Genomic DNA, 19395 nt, shown 5'->3' with positions numbered 1-19395 from the left:
TAACTGCAGTCTAATTCTGAGACAATGCTGCAAAGAAAAGAATAGATCAACATCAGTCCAGGAGTAGTGTCCTAAGTTCCTCTGGTGAGTGTCGGCATTTGACCCATCTCTGAGGGGAGCGGTGAACTGCTCTGGAACTATTTGGTGGTTTAATCCCCTAATCCAACCTGTTAAAGCTGAGTGTCAAGCAGAGAGGCATTGGGTCTCATTTTTAAAGTCTTTGGTATGACCTGACCAGATTTGTTTTCTCCCAGTCCCAGGACGGACACTCTCCCACAGCCACTGAGAAGGTACTGGTCTGTAATGGGGTCAAAAAAGCAGAATCAAGAGGGAAATCCATCAATTTACTTTCTCTCTGTCTCTAATATGTGGTCATGTGCAATGGTTAGTGGAGCGGGGGGAGGGGCTTAGTGGTTTTTTAACCTTAACTAAGCTGAGATGGTTTGAGCACAACTGGACAGAGAGACTTGTAGGAATGTGCTTAGAGGATGGATGGATGGATGGATGGATGGATGGATGGATGGATGGATGGATGGATGGATGGATGGATGGATGGATGGATGGATGGATGGATGGATGGATGGATGGATGGATGGATGGATGGATGGATGGATGGATGGATGGATGGATGGATGGATGGATGGATGGATGGATGGATGGATGGATGGATGGATGGATGAGCTTGTTTTTGATATGAGCCTTGACTCCAGCTATACTCCATTCGAATGGATGATCCTCACCACCATCATTGCAAACTGCATTGTCCTGGCTCTAGAACAGCACCTTCCTGAAGGAGACAAGACACCTCTTTCTGAAAGACTGGTACAACAACAACACACACACACACACACACACACACACACACACACACACACACACACACACACACTTGTCTCTGTATCTTTGTGTGGACCCTCTATTCCTATTCCTAATCCTAATCTAAACTAAATTTTAATTCACGCAATGCCTCTAAGACCACGTTTGGGGGTGTTTTGTCATTGTGTGATCCAGACAAATGTCCCCACAATGTGGAAATGTCCACACACTACAGGTTAAAAGTTTAAATGTGTCCACGTAAGCATATGAAGACAAGTACACACACACAGGTGTAAATTACAACAATCATTTTACATATGAGTATGAGATATCGGGGTTCTACTATCCACATACTCAAAATGCTCCATAACCTCATAGCCTGATATTTTGCCACATTTTCATTTTCCCTTAAATAATCAGCCTCTTCCACCATTTTTTTGTATTATGCATATTTTGCCATTAACTGCCTCCTTCTTCCCTCACCTTCCCTCCCTGCAGGAAGAGACAGAGCCCTACTTTATAGCCATCTTCTGTTTTGAGTCGGGGATAAAGATCCTGGCTCTGGGATTTGCGTTACACAAGGGCTCCTATCTGAGGAATGGCTGGAACGTTATGGACTTTGTGGTCGTGCTCACTGGGTGAGTCTACTTGAAATTTTTGATTTAGTTGTTTTAACTGTTGATCATTCCAGTTTGCTCATGTAGATTTAGTTGCAAAACTCTATAAGAATACCTCTGATTGTAAATATATAATAAAACAGTCTGAGTTCTTGATGTATTTTAAGTCATATATGGAAAATAGTAGGGGTGCAACGATACGCTAAAATTGTAATCGGTTTGGTTCGGTGTTTTGAAGAACTCTGTTAGATTCATTTTCGGTATGTTATTATTGTATTTATTTATTTAATATCTGAAGCGGCTCCTATAGTGAGCAGAACCAGGTGCCATCACAGGCTGCTGATCTAGCATGACGTCTTTAAATTTTTCACACTTTATTTGCGCAGCTATGAGTGTCACGTTCACACCGACAAGTGTTGTGTTTAACTGTTGATGTGCCGTGGTTTTGTTTCTGCAGCGAGCCTTAAAACTCACCTCACACCGCCCAGAGTTTCTTCTTTAAAACCCGTACTAAATAACGAGCTTCCTCCGTGCCGTATTTTTCGTTGTAGGATGAAACCTTTACATCGATTGTCCCAGGGGGCTAAGTTCAGCTGATGTGTTTGTTTACATCTTTGTCGCTGCATGCCTGCACAGTGTGAGAGAAGGGAGGGAGGGGCGACGCAACGTTCCGTTCAGCGTCTCTACAGGCTCCACAGTAGCAGCGACAGCCAGCTGGTTTGATCCGCTCTGAAAGGCATTGATCAGAATTAGCAGATCACATTTTTTAAACGGAGATCGGGTGCGTCCGTGTGGAAACTCGCCTATAGGACCTTTTATCCGCTGCACTTAAAACACGCAAATAAATATTAATTGTTTAACGGAAATAAAAAACCAAAATGGTACGAAAGTGGACTGAACTGGAACGAATCAGTCCCCCCCCCCCCGTGAACTGTTTCACCCCAAGAAAATAGTACACAGAAGGCCTAGTATTTTCGTTTACGGTGACAGCGCCTAGTTCTGCTCACATATCTGGCCGTATCATGCCAGGCGTCTCATCTAAATCCAAGCCAATTGTGACACTTGTGTAAGCGTTTTACAAATGTTCTTGTTGCTTTATAGCCAAAGTGTCTCATAGCTCATAATTTATATTTCATGCATGAGTTGATCTTCAAACTCTCCCAAAGTCTTTTTTATTATACTTACAGCTTGCAGAAAACAAATAACTGTGACAGTGGCTTAATTATTAAAGCTAGACTGAGAAAATGATGAAAACCGCCAAACAGACAGTCTCATTATTGACTGGAGCTAATTCTTGGAAGAGACTCTGACAGTTCAAAGTTTTGTATCGATAAAATATTTCATGCATATTAATTTAATGCTACTCTGAAGTTGCATGTGGCCCCCTTTAGTTTCATAACTTCCTTTCTTTGCTGATACACACACGCAGCAGAAGTCTGGTTTGACAAGGTGTGTGTGTGTGTGTGTGTGTGTGTGTGTGTGAGAACAGGGCCACTCCCCCTCAGTCGCTATCTTCCTTTAATGAGGACACAAACACACACGCTCACTCAGACTGGATCAGAGTATCCCTGCAGGAAGCAGCAACCAGGGCAAAGTGAAATGTCACTTGTCAGAGAGAGGGCTGTGGGGTTTTTATGGCAATGGCTGACAGGGGTGGCAGAGTATCTTCAATCTCTTTACCCTTATCTATTTTGCTCTTCTCTTATTTGTATGGTTCAGACCTGACCCAGGGGTCTCCTACTAAAGATCAGCAAGGTCCCCTCAAAACTCACCTGCAGTGGAGAGCTTTTGGAGTAATTTTAGCTTGGAAAATTAGAGTAAAATTCCCATGGGTGGGTCAAGTCCAGATAAGCTTTGCATAACAGTCGCAATTTTCCCACTAGCTTTCCACAGGGATGCTTACCTGGGTCACTGAGACATGGAAGTTAATGACGCGTTATTTTTATTCTTTTACTACGGTGGAGGGTGTTTCAGAATATCAGGAAACAACCGCCCTCGCTGCATTTTAGAAAAAATGCACACTCTGTTTACAAGTAGCCGCCGGTCTCGCAGCATTTCTTCTAGCAGTAATCCAAAACAAATTTCTTCACATAGCATGCCGAACTTTAGCTTACCTGTCAGGCAGAAAACCAGCGACAGAAGCGTCTGTGGCGAGCCCAAACTTCAATTTCAGCGCACACCATTGTTGAAAAGAATCTCCTCTAGCCTTATTAGTCACTTCAGAGGACTTTCTCTTCTCGTAGACTTCAAAGACACTTTGTCTCTTGTGACTTTCAGCCATTTTCAAAAGAACTCGGTGAGAATGGCGAGGAATAAAGGTGTATCGCTCTACACGTAAACAGAATGCGCTTGGGCAGGGAGTGAAGACTAACCCACGTACGATGGTGGCCTTTTGAGAAAGCTTTACCAGAACAATTGACAGTTAGGTGGACCAAGGGTTCAGATGATCCACCCGGAAGAAAAAAGATCCTCCGCTACACCTTTAAGTAACTGGAAATGTACACATGTCTTGCTGGATGTTTGCTGGGTGTTCTACACTGCTCCCGTGTTTGACTTCCTGTCTTGCCTGATCTGAACTGCTGACCTGGAAGCCTTCTGGAAGTGTAGCGCATTAAAAATAGACCTGAAGCGTAAGTTTAGCAGAGCTACACTACTCTACGAGAAGCTTGGTTATCCGAGAGGGGCACATAGTAGATCGGCTGCTCCTTCACATCGAGAGGAGCCACTTCAGGTGGCTCGGGTATCTGGTTAGGATGCCTCCTTTGTGAGGTTTTTTGGGTACGCCCAAATGGGAGGAGACCCAAGGGAAGTCCCAGGACACTCTGGAGGGACTATGTCTTTCGGCTGGCCAGGGAATGCCTTAAGATTCCCCTGGAGGAGCTGGCCCAAGTGTCTGGGGAGAGGGAAGTCTAGCCCTCTCTGCTCAGGCTTCTGCCCCTGGGACCTGACCCCGGGTAAGCGGACGATAATGGATGGATGGACACTACGCTACGCTTCTGGGACAAGGGATGCTTCGCTTTTTCAGGATGCTTGAAACCCTTGAAGGCTTTGGAACTCTTTGATTTAGATAGCAGACATTTCCCAGTCAATTAGCTTTGCTTGGTTCCTCCATGCAGATCCAAATTCTGGCCTCCAAACTGATTTAGCTCTGACTGCTGTGTGCTGCAATTAAGAATTATAAGTACTCAAGTAAAATAATCATAGTAGCCCTTTAGTATGAAATACTCATATCAGAAAAGTACAATGATGTAAGTTAGATATTCCACGTCTTCAAATAACTTCAGTCAAGTTTCTTCACGATTTCTAGTCAATCTAGAGCAACCCTCTACAGTTGGATCATAACTTTAAACTGTCATTAATGAACTCCTACTGCAGGATTGTGGATGGATGGGTGGATACAGTGGATGGTGGATGATGTAGTGCAGCAAGAAGCCCTCTGAGGGCGACTGAAGCCCCTTGCCAGAGTTGCAGTGGAGTACTACTGCAGCTAAATAACATTTGAAGAAAAAAGGAGGAGGTGGAGGAAGGAGTCACATGATGATGCCTCTCCATTCCCCTGAGCGCCAGATAACAGGACAGAAGGAGAATGAGGAAATGCAAGATGCTTTTTTGCTTTCTTTCTCCTTTTTTTTAATTGATAGCGTGAGGACAGAGAAACGTGTAAGCCTCAAGACTGCAGGAAGGAGGGGAGAGTGATGGTGGAAAGGGACAGAAAGAGAGAGAGTGATGTATGGAGGTTGAGAGGGAGGTTTGGAAGAGCAATGGGGGGAGGAGGGGAGATGGAGATGGAACAAAGGAGGAGGGGAGAGAGGGAAATGAAAAATGCAGAGCGGGAATGAATGTGTGTGTGTAAGTGCTGCAGTAACCTGCTTTCCCCAGCTCCCTATGATCAATCACTCAGTGCAGCCTATAAAACACACACTGCTGCTTCCTCAGAGTGAACACACACATGAATACAGACAGCATTTCTTTATTTAGAGCTGTGAGTGTGTGTACACATTTACTTTTCATGACTGCTAAAGTGGTATTACAAACCATCACATAGAAGGAACATGTCTTAAAAGGTGATGCATCTTTTCTTCTTTGTTTTGTAAACTATATCAGTTCAGTTCAGCTCATTTTTATTTCAAACATTTCACACATGTATCATTACAAAATATAATTCCATTAGTTGTTTGAAAAGGAGTAGGCAGAAGTATTTACTTATTTGTCACTACCCCCAAGTTTTACCTCTTATTCATTTAATTTTCTTTCAGTCTTAAATTAAACAAACAACATGAAGAAGAAAATATATATATATATATATATATATATATATATATATATATATATATATATATATATATATATATATAAATTAACAAAACAACATATGGGAAACAGAGAATGTAGAAATTTGCAGATTCAACAGTTATGGGGAAAAAAGGAAAAACCAAACAAACCAAAAAACACAGAAAAAGAAGCACAACAGCATAACCAGCCACATTTACCATCCTGGGTTAACCCTGTTTTCTTCATTCTTATACTTATTTAAAATTAGGTTTTTATATTTTACTTTAAACTGGTTTATGTTTTTACTTTCTTTTATCTCTTCTGTTAGACTGTTCCATAATTTAACTCCTGCAATTGCGATTGACATAGTTTTTAAAGTTGTTAGCACTTAGTATTTTTAAATTCCATTTCCCTCTTAAGTTATACCCACCTTCTCTTTCTTTGAACAATAAACAGATTTCGTTTGGAAGCAATTTATTTCTTACTTTATACATTATTTGCGCTGTTTTGAGCTTCACCAAGTCTTGGAATTTAATAGCTTGCATTTGGACAAAGAGTGCATTTGTATGGTCCCTGTACCCCGCATTATTAATTAGTCTAATGGCCTTTCTCTGTATTAATGTTATCGTCTGTATGTTACTTTTGTATGCGTTTCCGCAGACCTCTACACAGTAACTCATATATGGCAGTAGTAAAGCACAGTATAATATGTGCAGGGCTTTCTGATCCAACATCTTCTTTGCTTTCCCCAGGATGGCAACGACCCGTGCCAATTTCCCCCGAACATAAGTAATGTGTGGCTTCCAACAGAGCTTATGGTCAATGATCACACCAAGAAATTTAATTTCATTTACTCTTTCTAAATATACATTATCCACACAAATTTCTATTTTGATGTATTTCTTTTGGTTTCCAAATAACATACATCTGGTTTTTATCTAAAATCAATGATAATTTATTTATATCAAACCACTTTTTTAATATCGTTAATTCCTGTGTGATCAACTCCAAGACCTGTGGCAATTCCACCCCTGAACACAGTATATTTGTGTCATCTGCAAATATTACAAACTTTAAAATTTTTGATTCTCTGCAGATATCATTTAAGTACATAATAAACAATTTTGGTCCCAGTACTGAACCTTGAGGTACTCCACAAGCTATATCCATCAAATCAGATTTGTATTCATTTATTTGTACATATTGTTTCCTATTCCCTACATAGCTTTTTAACCAGTCCCCAACGATTCCCCTACACCCGTACCTTTCCATTTTTTAATAGAATTTCATGATTAACAGTATCCAACACCATTTTTAGGTCTAAAACAACTCTGAGTGCATACCTCTTATTATCCATACAGTCCGTTATCTTTCCCATTAAATCTATCAATGCCAAAGCTGTTGATCTGTTGCTTCTGAACCCAAATTAGCTATCTGTCAGAAAATCATATTTTTCCACAAAACTGTCAAATCTTTTTATGAACAGTTTTTCCTGTATCCTAGAGAACTGGGAGAGTATCGACACTGGTCTATAGTTTGTAAAACGATGCCTTTCACCGGTTTTGTAAATGGGAATAACTTGAGCAACTTTCATACCTTGTGGAAACCCCTTTTTGAAATGAGAAATTGAATATATATGTTAATGGTTTTACAATACCATCAATAACAGTTTTTACTGTTACCATATCAATATCATTCCAATCTGTGCTGGTATTGTTCTTAAGTCCTCTAACTATGTCATAGATCTCTTTCTCTTCCACTGCTCTCAAAAACATTGAGCTTCTATTCCTTATTCCTTCTATTTATTTTTGTAATTTTTATACTTCCTTTCAGTTTCTATTGTTCTCTTTTTTATGAATTCTCGATGTAGGGTATTCTTTTTTTTGGCTGGCATTTTGTAGTCCTTTAGTCATCCATGGTCTTCCTGCATAGTTGTGTTTCCTGTTGATTTCAATTACTGGGCAGTTTTTATCAAGTAATGTGTTAAATGTTCTTAACAATACTTCGTACGCTTTGTTAACTTCTGTTTGTTCATATACCATATTCCAATCTTGTTTTAAGAGTTCATTCCTAAGACAGTTTAATGTCCTCTCTGTTCTTATTCTTTTGTACATAATCTTGTGCCCATCATTTTTCACTTTATGGTGGCAATTATAAGACGCAAAGACTGGTAAATGGTCAGTTAAATCTTTTATTAACAGCCCACTTTTTATATTTACTTCTATTATATTTGTAAATATATTATCTATTAGAGTTGCACAATGAGATGTTATTGTGGTCGGTCTTATCAGTGGAAATAAACCTATGCTGTAGCCTACATGGAATCAATAAATTCTTCTGTACACTTTATTATGATTTGGATTCATTAGGTCAATATTAAAATCCCCACAAATAAACATTGTTTTCTGATTTATATTTGTAAATAATTCCTCCATATAATCCTTAAATATCTCAATCTTGTATCCTGGTGTTCTGTATATACAACTGACAATTAAGTGTTTCCCTATTTCCATACTTATTTCCACTGTTAAACAGTCCATCACTCCATCAACAACAGTCATCATTCTTCCCATTCTTTCATATTTTAGGTTTTTATTAATGCAAAGCCCCCCCCCCCCCTTTCTTGTTGATCCTGTCTACATGAAGAAATTCATATCCATTTATTTTAAAGTCTTCTTCTTTTCCAGGAGTTATCCAGGTCTCTGATATGGCTATTACCTTGAATTGCTGTTCAAACTGAGTTATGTAGTCTTTTATGGCTTGAAAGTTTGCATATCAGCTTCGACTATTAAAGTGAACCATTGTTATACCCTTTTCTACCTTGATTGTCTTTTTAAGTTGCTCACTTGAATAATAATTGCATTCATTTGTCTTACAAGAAATTACAATCAGGATCTATGTTGCTGTCATACCCCAATGTCTTATTTTCATTATCTATATGAGTTGCCAGTTGTAAACTGTCAGCCATCTGAGTTGGTTGTGCATCTTAGATCTTCCCCTCATATTTTGCTCTAATTTGCATACTGATTTATCAGTTATATTTTTCTAGTTCCGTCATCTCATTGATGACTAGAACCTTAGCCTGCTCTGGTGTTCCATTAAACTTAATGAATATTTTACAGTCTGACGTCCAAGTTGCCTGTATTTTCTTCTGTTTTCTGTGGCTGTACAATGTATAAAAATTACAGGATTTGGAGTCTTACTCATTCAAAATACACAATATGCAAATACCTCACCTCTGATTGGCTAATAGTGCAACTGTTCTGCTATCTCAGTTCACTTTTCTATCTTGGATTTAAAAAAATGAAACAATATTTTTTAAAGGGAGACTAGGCAGTTTAGGCTTGCTTTTAGCACCCCCTAGTGTCTTTTTTTATTTTTTTATTTTTACTTTTAACACCTTCATCTGAAAACTGAAGTGTCTCTCCAACCTTCATTAGTGTCTACAGGAGTGATTCATGAATACATTAAACAAATAAGCTATTTTTATGTTCTAAAACATGCAGGAAACAGGCAGGAACCAAAAGTTCAACAGACCGGACCGGCACTCTGGATTTGCAAATGCGGTATTCTGGCCACATAGCGTGGTGGGGTCTAAGTGGCGATACTGGCTCAATAAAATGATTTTAAAATATGAAAAAGTTGCAAAGTATTCAAGGGAGAACACACAAGTCTGAATGTTTTCTCCCACACTGTAGAATTTCTAATGCTAACAGTTAGCATTCTGCTTTCTCTAAATGAAAACAGCCATGTGGTTGCAATCTAACATGGGTGAGTCCATGAAAGCAACATTTACAGAGTGACGTTCAGCTGGGTAGCTTTTTCTGACCCGAGCGTGTCCTCATTTATTTTCTTTACGTGACAAATACAGGAAATAGGGGTAGAAAACTATTTTCATGTTAAGCCTGCCCTCGGCATTTCTCAGTGAGCCTCACCTCTAAGTGAAAATATCTTGCTTCAACTTAAACATAAAATCAAATGATCAGTAGAATAATACGAGAGTGTTTTCTCATCTTACTGCAGAGCGCTGCACTTCATAATCACATTGTTGACTCATGGCGTGGGGACTTTTAAGTCTGTGTTGTCAAAATTAAATGTAACAAAATTACTTAGACCTCAGATAAATAATGTGTGTTTGGAACATCTTTATGAACTGGGAAGTAAAACCCAATTCATTGGGCTTGGCCTTAAACTGTATCTGACGACATTCAGTCTCCCAAACGGGTAAAACTTATTGGTTTAACCAGTTTTGTAGCTTTCTCCCCATCGTCTATAAGACTTGAACAACAGCTGAGCTGTTATTCTCTTTCACCTCTTTCCCTTTGAATCAAGAAATAAGCATTCTACCATTTAAGGCACAAAACCGAGTCTTAAGACTTTTAATCTAGTGTCAAGTTTTGTGTCTTCTATCTTCCCCTCTCTCTCTTTTATCCTCTCTTTTGGTTTCTAGAAGAGTGTGTGCTTGTGCTGTGCGAGTCGTGACTGAGGATGCTTCTGACAGTGTTGTAACGTGTGTGTGTGTGCGTGCGTGCACATTTGTGTGTATTCACCGCACATGTGCTGACTTCATTCTTGGCATACGCTGATGAGAGAGATAGTTGATGGGCACAATAATTTATAAGAGGGGGAATAAGAGGAGAAGGGACGCACATAGACTGAGGTATTTAGTATTCAGGGATGTCTGTGCATTGATTTTTAGTGTCATGCTGTGGCATGACACTGATATCTAATCCTTTACAGTAGAGTCTAGCCCAGTCAATCAATGGGAGGACACCAAAGATGTCGCTGTGACTCTTCTACTGGTTTTCTCAGAAAACATGTTCAAAATAGACATCTGCCATCCCACAGTCACAATATTGTGATTTATGATTTGCAATAAATGAATACTGACTTGTATCAAAATTGCAAAAACACAGAAAGATGACCCCTTGCACGACGTGGGAGATCTCTAGAAATGTTGGATTCTGCAGGATCTTAGTGAGTTCTTTAACACCCCAAGAATGGGAATTTGATCTAGAAAAAAAATTAAGTCATCCAGGATGGTAACCATTTAGGTAGTTTTGCATTTATGTGAATAGGTAGGATGGGTGTGGAAATGAGGTGCTGACAGAGGGATTGATGAGGGTGCAGAAGAGCACCTCAGAAACATGGATATAGTAGTAAAGAGTAGCAACAGCCTGACTGCCTTCAAATGGAAGGTGTTTTCTGTAATCCAGCTGTAACGTACCAAAAGGATCAATTTTCTCCTATATATTGATCAACATAATAGCCTTTCATCTACAGAAAAAAAATCCACTTTCTATTTGGCCTTCTAAACCCAGAAGGTTCTGCTCAGTGCGTGTTTACATACAGAAGACCAAACATCCAGACAAACGTTCTCTCCCAAGGTCCTACACTCTCTGCATGAATGCCAGACGTCAACAGTCTTCACTCCGAATAAGTGAAGACTCCATGACTTTTACAACTCATAAGCTTACAATAATCATATGTGATGAATGAACAAGATGTTTAAATGAAATGTATGAATAACCTGCGCTTAAATCAATGATGGCTTTAAAAGGAATATTGTTCTTACAATGATCCATTTAAAATCACAAATCAGTATGTGTTTGATTTAACAAGTTAATCATATCTACACTCATACACATCTTCATAAGATACAAATTAAGGTTAAGGTTCACCTCACATAAGTGTTTTAAGCCATTCTTATTCACAGTGTTAAGAACTTTGTATCTGAAGGAAGGTGTGGCTTTCTGAGGGATGTTGGTAAATACTCAGAAATGTGTCAAATTCTTACTGGCCAAACTTGGCCAGAAATTATAACAAAATCTGTAATAAAACAAGAATTACTTCCCAATTAATTCAGTTTCTCGCTGACCCTCGAACCGGCCAACTCGGGAAAGAAGCATTTTTGAAACCATCTTCTCTCTTGATCTCCTGTCAAAGCCTCTCTGCAACTCTGCTGCTGATACCAGACCACAGGCACTTCTAAGAGCCAAACAAACATCAACCTTAGATGCAAATAAGCCTTCCAGCTTTCAGCCTTCACCTCGAGGGATCTCAGACTGGACGAGTCTTATCAGAACTATCTGCGGGTTCCTGATATCAGAGGATCACTCCACGCACAGTGACCATTGACTCCCCAGATCGAACGACAACCTCCACACCAAGGGTGCGTAGACTTGGCACGACAGATTGCATCTGATGCTGTTTATAAATAAACAACTTTCTAGTTAGAACCAAACAACAAATTCGTTTACACCCAGATTTCACAATTTCTCTCAGGTACAAAAAACGGTTGCTACAACATCTAGCTTCCATCACAACACAACACCTCACATCCACCACATCACGGCTCATTATTCATATCTTCATATCAAAATGGATGAAATCCCACCATCTCCAACTCAACCTCTCTAAAACTGAACTACTTGTCATCCCAGCAAAACCATCCATGCAGCACAATATCTCAATCCAAAATGACTTCCTATCTCTGGCTCCTTCAAAGGCAGTTCGAAATCTGGGTGTTGTGATTGATGAACACCTGACCTTTAAAGATCATGTTGCCTCTGTTGCTCGTTCATGCCGCTTTGCGCTGTATAACATACGAAAGATCAGACCATACCTAACACAACATGCCACCCAGCTCCTGGTGCAATCTACCGTCATCTCCCGCCTCGATTACTGCAACGCCCTTCTAACTGGTCTTCCAGGCTGTACTGTGAGACCTCTTCAAATGGTCCAGAACGCAGCGGCGCGTCTGGTCTTCAATCAGCCTAAAAGAGCACACGTCACCCCTCTGTTCATTGAGCTCCACTGGCTACCGCTAGCAGCACGCATCAAATTCAAATTGCTAACACTAGCATACAAAATCCGAGATGGTACGGCTCCCATCTACCTGAATCCTCTTGCAAAGGCTTACGTCTCGGCCCGGCCGCTCCGGTCATCACAGGATGGTCGGCTAGCAGTGCCTACACCACGCTCAGGACAATCCAGACTCTTCTCATGCATCGTTCCACAAATGTGGAATGACCTTCCAAGCACTACCAGAACAGGGGCTTCCTTTTCAATTTTCAAGAAACTCCTGAAGACCCTGCTCTTCAGAGAGCATCTTCTAAACTAGCACCCTCCCTGCACCCGTCCCCCCTCTCTACTGTCCACTCCTTGTTCCCTCCTCTCCATGATTGATGTCAAGTTGTTGTTGTTGTTATTGTTGTTGTTAGCCTCAAGAGTAACATGCCAATTATCACTTGTAAGTCGCTTTGGACAAAAGTGTCTGCTAAATACATAAACATATCTTGTCATGTATGAATTATTAGTTTAGGAAAAATAATTAAATTCATTTAATAAACTATATGCCTGACTCTATCTGAATTAATACAAAGTGTGTTTATGGCCCCTAAAGAAGTAAAGAACCCCTAGAATATTCTGAATAAACATTCAAAGATCAATCAGATTGATATTTCATATTTATATGGAATCATCACATCTCATTGGTCATAATTAATATGTATTAATTGCTACACAGCTAATTTCTACAATGCTGTGTAGCTCGTGGATATTTTAGGCCCAGTTCATATGATGACTTTCCCCCTTCCAACAATGTCAACGAGGCACCTGATTACCATAACTGACCTATAATTGTATCAGACAATGTTATATTTCATGTGTCAATATAAATATATAATGAGCCTTTTATCTTTCAAATTGTGTATATATGTGTTAAATTAAAAATGTAAAGAAGTTACTACCTGCTAGCCACTGAAGCTGCAACTACTAGCATCCAACCAATATCAGCCCGATAGCTACAATTAGTTGACTTACATTTAAATTGGAACTTTTCCCCAAAGTAGCTGTCAACTTCTGATTTGCCATCCTTGTGAAAATACCGCAGTGTATTCTGGCAAAGTTTTGACTGAGGCTAGGCCACAAGAGACCTCCCGTGTGTCCGTGCTCAGCTAGCTAAACAACTAACCAATGGAGAACACACGCCTCGATAAAACATGAACATTGGATCATGCCTTGTCAGTTCCTGATGATGTATCTCCTAGGCAACCGGGGTGGGACCAAGACATCAAGGCGAGGTTCCTTGGCATTAAAAAAATGCGTTAAGTCTCTGGATTATGTCATAGTAAATGCCATGTTTCCTTCTACGGGAGCACGTGAGGACAAATTGCATTTACTGATTTGTAACAAACGGTTACAAAGCCTTCACCATTCAGAGATGTTGTTGTTTTACACATGGACCTCTTCACTCGTTGCCAGTGATGAAAGGGAGTCTGATGTGCTCGTTATTTTGCTGGAGGTTGCACTCTCAGGGTTTTTTGACTGGAATGGCCATCCATTGGTAAGGTCTTACTCCAACACAAAAATACTGCTTGCTTGCAATGATTTAGGTATCTACTGCCCCTATCACCAGGGAAAATACAAATTGTCACTTTAGAGCTTTCACTACTAGTTCAAACTTGATGTAGTTTATGCACCTGCATTAGGTCTTCAATCTTTTTGTCATTCTCTAAAGCATTTTAATGATGACACACTTAAAGTCCAACTACTTAGAGTTTTATTTCTCAAAATCTTTGGGGGAAATGATCATGAGTCAGCGGTGTACCTGGCAGCAAACCTGGATGACATCAGAACCCAAGGAAAGGGGAAACTGACTCACTGCAGGGGCGACTCACACCTTAGTTTTGCGTCAGCAAGAGAACAAATTAGTTGAAACTGGACTTATTAAACTCATTTTTTCTGGTGTATTGACTCGAGCCTTTGGGTTCATGGGTAGCTTGAGACCATTCACAATCCTTATGGAAAGCTCCCGACTGTAAAATTCAGTCAGACCTTAAGAATTAACATTACAGACATGAATGTGACGTTTTTTTAAGGAAATACTATGAGATCAGCAGAGGGGGGGAAAATGATACATTCACACAGACGCGTGCACACACACAAATACACACAGCGAGCGAGAGAGAGAGAAAGAGAGAGAGAGAGACCGACCTCTCGCTTGAAAGTTGTCCTTTTGCCATCACTTCAATTACCATTATTACTCTGCAGTCATTTACAGGCTCATGACTCTCCTATACATTCCTCTATACCCTCTACGTCAGTGCCATGCAGGTTACCTGCTGCATTTGAACTCATACTCTTAGAAGTGCCCAATCGTCCCACTAGTGCAGGGGTATTCCAGTCCTGGAGGGCACGTTTTGGTTTTAACCCTGCCTCAACACACCTGATTTCAATCAGCAGGCAATTAACTGGCTGGCCACTGATTTCTAGTTTTAAGTCTGTGTTGGTGTGAAGACACACAATGCCATGATGTGCTGATTCAGGCGCTCTGTGGCAGGCTCACATAGATTGATGAAGATGTGCCCAATTTTGTAACCGTTCGTCGAAAGTGACGGAGACTGCAAGCCTGTGAATGGTCAGGATGCTGCTTTTTTTTTGGAATTTGGCAACAGACCGTCATTGCCAGTCTGAAAGAAGAGAGATGAAGATATGTACATGTGGCTGCAGACATGGAGTAGATGGAAGAACTTCTCTCACAGAAAAAGTTTGATATGAACGTTTATACTGTACATGCAGCTGAGGAGGAGCAGCGGAGCTTCACACCCTGTCTCTAAGGGAGAGCCAGCTACCCTGCAGGGAAAACTCATTTTGACCACTTGTATTCGCGATCTCACTCTTTCAGTCACTACCCAAAGCTCATAACCATAGGTGAGGGTAGGAACATAGCCTGGCTGGTAAATCAAGAGCTTTGCTTTCCAGCTGCTCTCTCTCCCATCACGACAGACCAGTACAACGCCCGCAGTACTGTAGATTCAGCACCAATCTACCAATCAATTTTGCGCTCCATCTTTCATTCACTTGTGAACAAGATCCAGATATACTTATATTCCTCCACTTGAGGCAGGACCTCGTCCCTGACCCGGAGAAGACATTCTACGCTTTTTTGACTCAAGACCATGGTCTTGGTTTTAGAGGAGCTGATTTAATGTTCCACCGCCAGGACAAAAACCACATTGCTCCTCCTGGATCCTGGTAGTTGGAACACACACATATCACACTGGTCTGCCAGTTCAGTGGAACATTGTGCAGATGATATGTCAATTCAAATGTTTTTGGTAAATTCCTGATTAAATTAGCAGTGAGTTATGATCAAATAAAGTGTTTTCAACACAAATTTTAGTAAACACCAACATGCATATAGCCAAATAATATCAAGACATCAAGATATTTGAGGTAAAAAAATATTTTTGCTTATCATAAACATGGCATTAGTAAGCAACTGTTCTTTTGAAAAGGGCACAATCTTCAATACTGAATTTTGACTTTGCTTGTTGGTATGAACAAAATATTTCATTATAATGTAAAACTGTAATAAGTTTGCTTTATTTGCCATCTGTTTATATTAGTTTTGTCTTTATTTCCCTGCAGAGTTGGAACATGCCCAAAAGTACTGGCTGGGTTATGCACAGCTTTAAATTGTCCTCAAGGAAAAGAAAATAATAGTTACAGATACTTTCTCTCAACATGACACACCAAAAAATTAATAGAACAGACACTTGATTGCAAGTAAGTCCAGACTGTGTGACCTTGTAAAGTCCAGCTGCTGTATTGGCTAACGACTGTGAGACAGGTGGGCCAATCAGATGGTCCAACAGAGAGAGAAAACGAAGGAGTGAAAACTGAATAAAGAGAGAAAAGAGGATTTTTGTGATTGTGTAAAATTGAATTCAGTTTTAATTCTGTTTATTTCTATTGCGCCAAATCATGACAAGAGTGGTCCCAAGGCACAGTTCAGTTCATTAAGCCAATCATTTTAGTTCAGATGCAGCCACTAAAAAGTCACAAGTGATGTTTTATTTGTCTTGTGTGTGTGTGTGTGTGTGTGCGCGCGCGCGTGCGTGCGTGAGTGATAGCAAAATATCTCATGAACCACTAGGAAGATTTTGTTTGTTTGGAGTCAACCCAATTCAAGATGACCACTGGACCATAGAAAATACAAAGATAGTTGCTGGGAAAACTTCAGTTACTGAGCCAATAGTACTTGCAGTAGTAGTTGACTCATTTACAATAGACACTTGAAGTGCTGACAGATTGTGCAAGATGACGTGATACTTACTGGCAGATTTGGAACATGCCAAAAAATACTGGCTATGCACAGCGTTAAATTGTTCTCAAGATAAAGAAAAGATCCAATAAATAATAGTTACAGATACTTTCTCTCAACATGACACACCAGAAATGTAAAGTCCCTGTGCCATCTTGGCTAATGACTACGAGACAGGTGGGCCAGTCAGATGGTCCAACAGAGAGCGAAAACAAATTTAAGATGACCACTGGAGATACCTGATCATAGAAAATACAAAGATAGTTGCTGGGAAAACTTCAGTTATTGATCCAATAGTACTTGCAGTTGTAGTTGACTCATTTCCAATAGACACCTTAGGTGTTAACAGATTGTGCAAGATCACGTGATACTTACTGATTACAGTTGTTGTCTTGATTTGACCAAAACAGCCACAAGGAGTGAAAGGCAGTGACTGGCATGTATTTATTTACAAACCTTTAAATGAGTTGATTATGAGGGAATGCCTTGCATAGAATTTAATAAATGTATTTTAATAAAGTTCACAGACCCTTAAGAATAATTATTTCATGACCAGTTTTAATACAGTTTCTTTTAAATACCAGCAAATACTCCTATAAAGTTTCCAATCGTCATTCTTTATTTTCTGTAAAGCAAAGCAAGAAGATCAGCCCTGGATAAATAATGGTTAATAAAACTTACACGATTAAAGGACAGAAGGGTACATAGATGGAACAAAAATAGAGGAGAGAGAATGACAACGGGCCATTCCTCCTTAAGGCCACCTTCGTTTCTTCCCCTCATCCTTTCAACACACCGTCAAAGCCACAGCAGAGAAACAAGGAGAGGGAGAATAAAGAAAGGAAGGCAAAACTGTGTTTGGTTCAGGGTGGAGAAAGAGTCCATCAACTGTGTGGTAACACTTTGCTGACATCAGCAATAGCACAATGGTGAGAGAATGAACCGAGGGAAGGGAAGGGGATGGGAGGATGTAGAATGTGGTCAAAATGAGTAAGTGCTTCTGCCTTGTTTCAGTCAGGTTTCAACAACCAAAAGATGGGGAGAGAACAGAAAAGTTCTGAGGGAAATGACAGAAATAAAAAGAGTTTGGCCAAGAAAAAAACCATCTCAGTAAGGGGTGTGACAACATAAAAAGCTGAAGTCTCAGGGCCATTAAAGTTATCTTGTTTCCAGTTCTGACCTCCCCTCTTCATCCAGTAAATGGACTCTCCCAGGGGAAAGTGGTATATACTTGCTGTTTTGGTAGCAGACACCTAGGAGAGCACAGACATGACAGCTGCAGAGTTGACATAATAGTTGCACAATGCAGCTTAATGTCCCCGTTGAACAGAGTTAAGTTGTTTGTAAGAGGCTTAGAGAGTGAACGTGTTAGTGTAAAAGTATTAGTATAAATATATAGGACTAAACAAACTGAAACAGCACTTTTAGATAGTACATTTTAGAATTAAGAGCCTGCCATTCTGTATTTTCCATCAGAACCAAAAAGAACTAATGAAGATTAGTTTCCTTCTTTTTAATTTTCCCATTTTTCCATTTAAGGAATCATCTGGAATCGTCCGCTCACACAAAGGGCTGGGTGTGCTTCAAAAAATACACTCACTGGCCACTTTACTGGGTACACCTGGTCAACTGCTCGTTAATGCAAATGACCTCACCTCACCTTCCTCCGCTTATCTGGGTCCAGGTCGCAGGGGCAGCATCCCAAATAGGGCCTCCCAGGCAATCCTATCCCCGGCCACGTCTGCCAGCTCCTCAGCTGGGACACCCAGGCGTTCCCTGGCCAACCTAGAGATGAACTTCCTCCAGGTGGTCCTGGGTTGACCCGGGGACCTGCTGCCAGCAGGACATTCCCAAAACACCTCCAGAGGGAGGCGTCCAGGAGGCATCCTGACCAGATACCCGAACCACCATAACTAACTTCAATGTGGAGGAGCAGTGGCTCCACTCCAAGTCCCTCCCGGATGTTCAAGTTCCTTACCCTATCCCTAAGGCTGAACCCGGCCACGCTGCAAAGGAAACTCATTTCAGCCGCTTGTATCCATGATCTCGTTCTTTCGGTCATCACTCAAAGCTCATGACCATGGGTGAGGATTGGGACATAGATCGACCGGTAAATTGAGAGCCTTGCTTTCTGGCTCAGCTCCCTCTTCACCACGACAGATTGGTTTAGCATCTGCATCGCTGCAGACACTGCCCCAATCCGCCTGTCGATTTTCCGCTCCCTCCTTCCCTCACTCGTGAACAAGACCCCGAGATACTGTAACGTCCAGCAATGGTCCGTTTAGGTACAGTCTGACCTTTCAACATCTATTCAACGTCTGGTCAGAAAGGAGAGGCAACACTGCATGTGTTCCCTTTAAATGAGCCTGCCTTCATACCAGCTGGGGCTCACAGACTCTGCAAGTCTGAAAGATAAACAATAACTTTCTTTCCCACGGTCCCATCTGTCTGCCTCCACAGAAGGAACAACTCCATCTTGAATCAGTTGCTAAAATCAAGAATGATTTCCTAAATCAATATGAACTTCTTCCAAGACTTATAATCTAGATAATCATTTAATAAACCTTTGTTTATTGCTAC

General features: G+C 40.6%; 1 protein-coding gene across 1 annotated transcript in view; it reads left to right on the top strand.

Moving 5' to 3' along the window:
* The window catches only part of cacna1ab (calcium channel, voltage-dependent, P/Q type, alpha 1A subunit, b), a 257104-nt gene that overhangs the window by 109659 nt on the left and 128050 nt on the right, over positions 1-19395 (top strand). Inside the window, exons 4-5 of the mRNA XM_054743533.2 lie at positions 717-822; positions 1315-1454. Of these exons, the coding sequence (XP_054599508.2) occupies positions 717-822; positions 1315-1454 (246 nt within the window). The remainder of the gene's footprint in view (positions 1-716; positions 823-1314; positions 1455-19395) is intronic.

The sequence above is a fragment of the Nothobranchius furzeri genome, chromosome 4 (genome assembly GCF_043380555.1).
Source record: "Nothobranchius furzeri strain GRZ-AD chromosome 4, NfurGRZ-RIMD1, whole genome shotgun sequence".
Lineage (NCBI taxonomy): Eukaryota > Metazoa > Chordata > Actinopteri > Cyprinodontiformes > Nothobranchiidae > Nothobranchius > Nothobranchius furzeri.
Note: the sequence above shows the minus strand (reverse complement) of the source record. Positions and strands in the feature narration are given on the sequence as shown.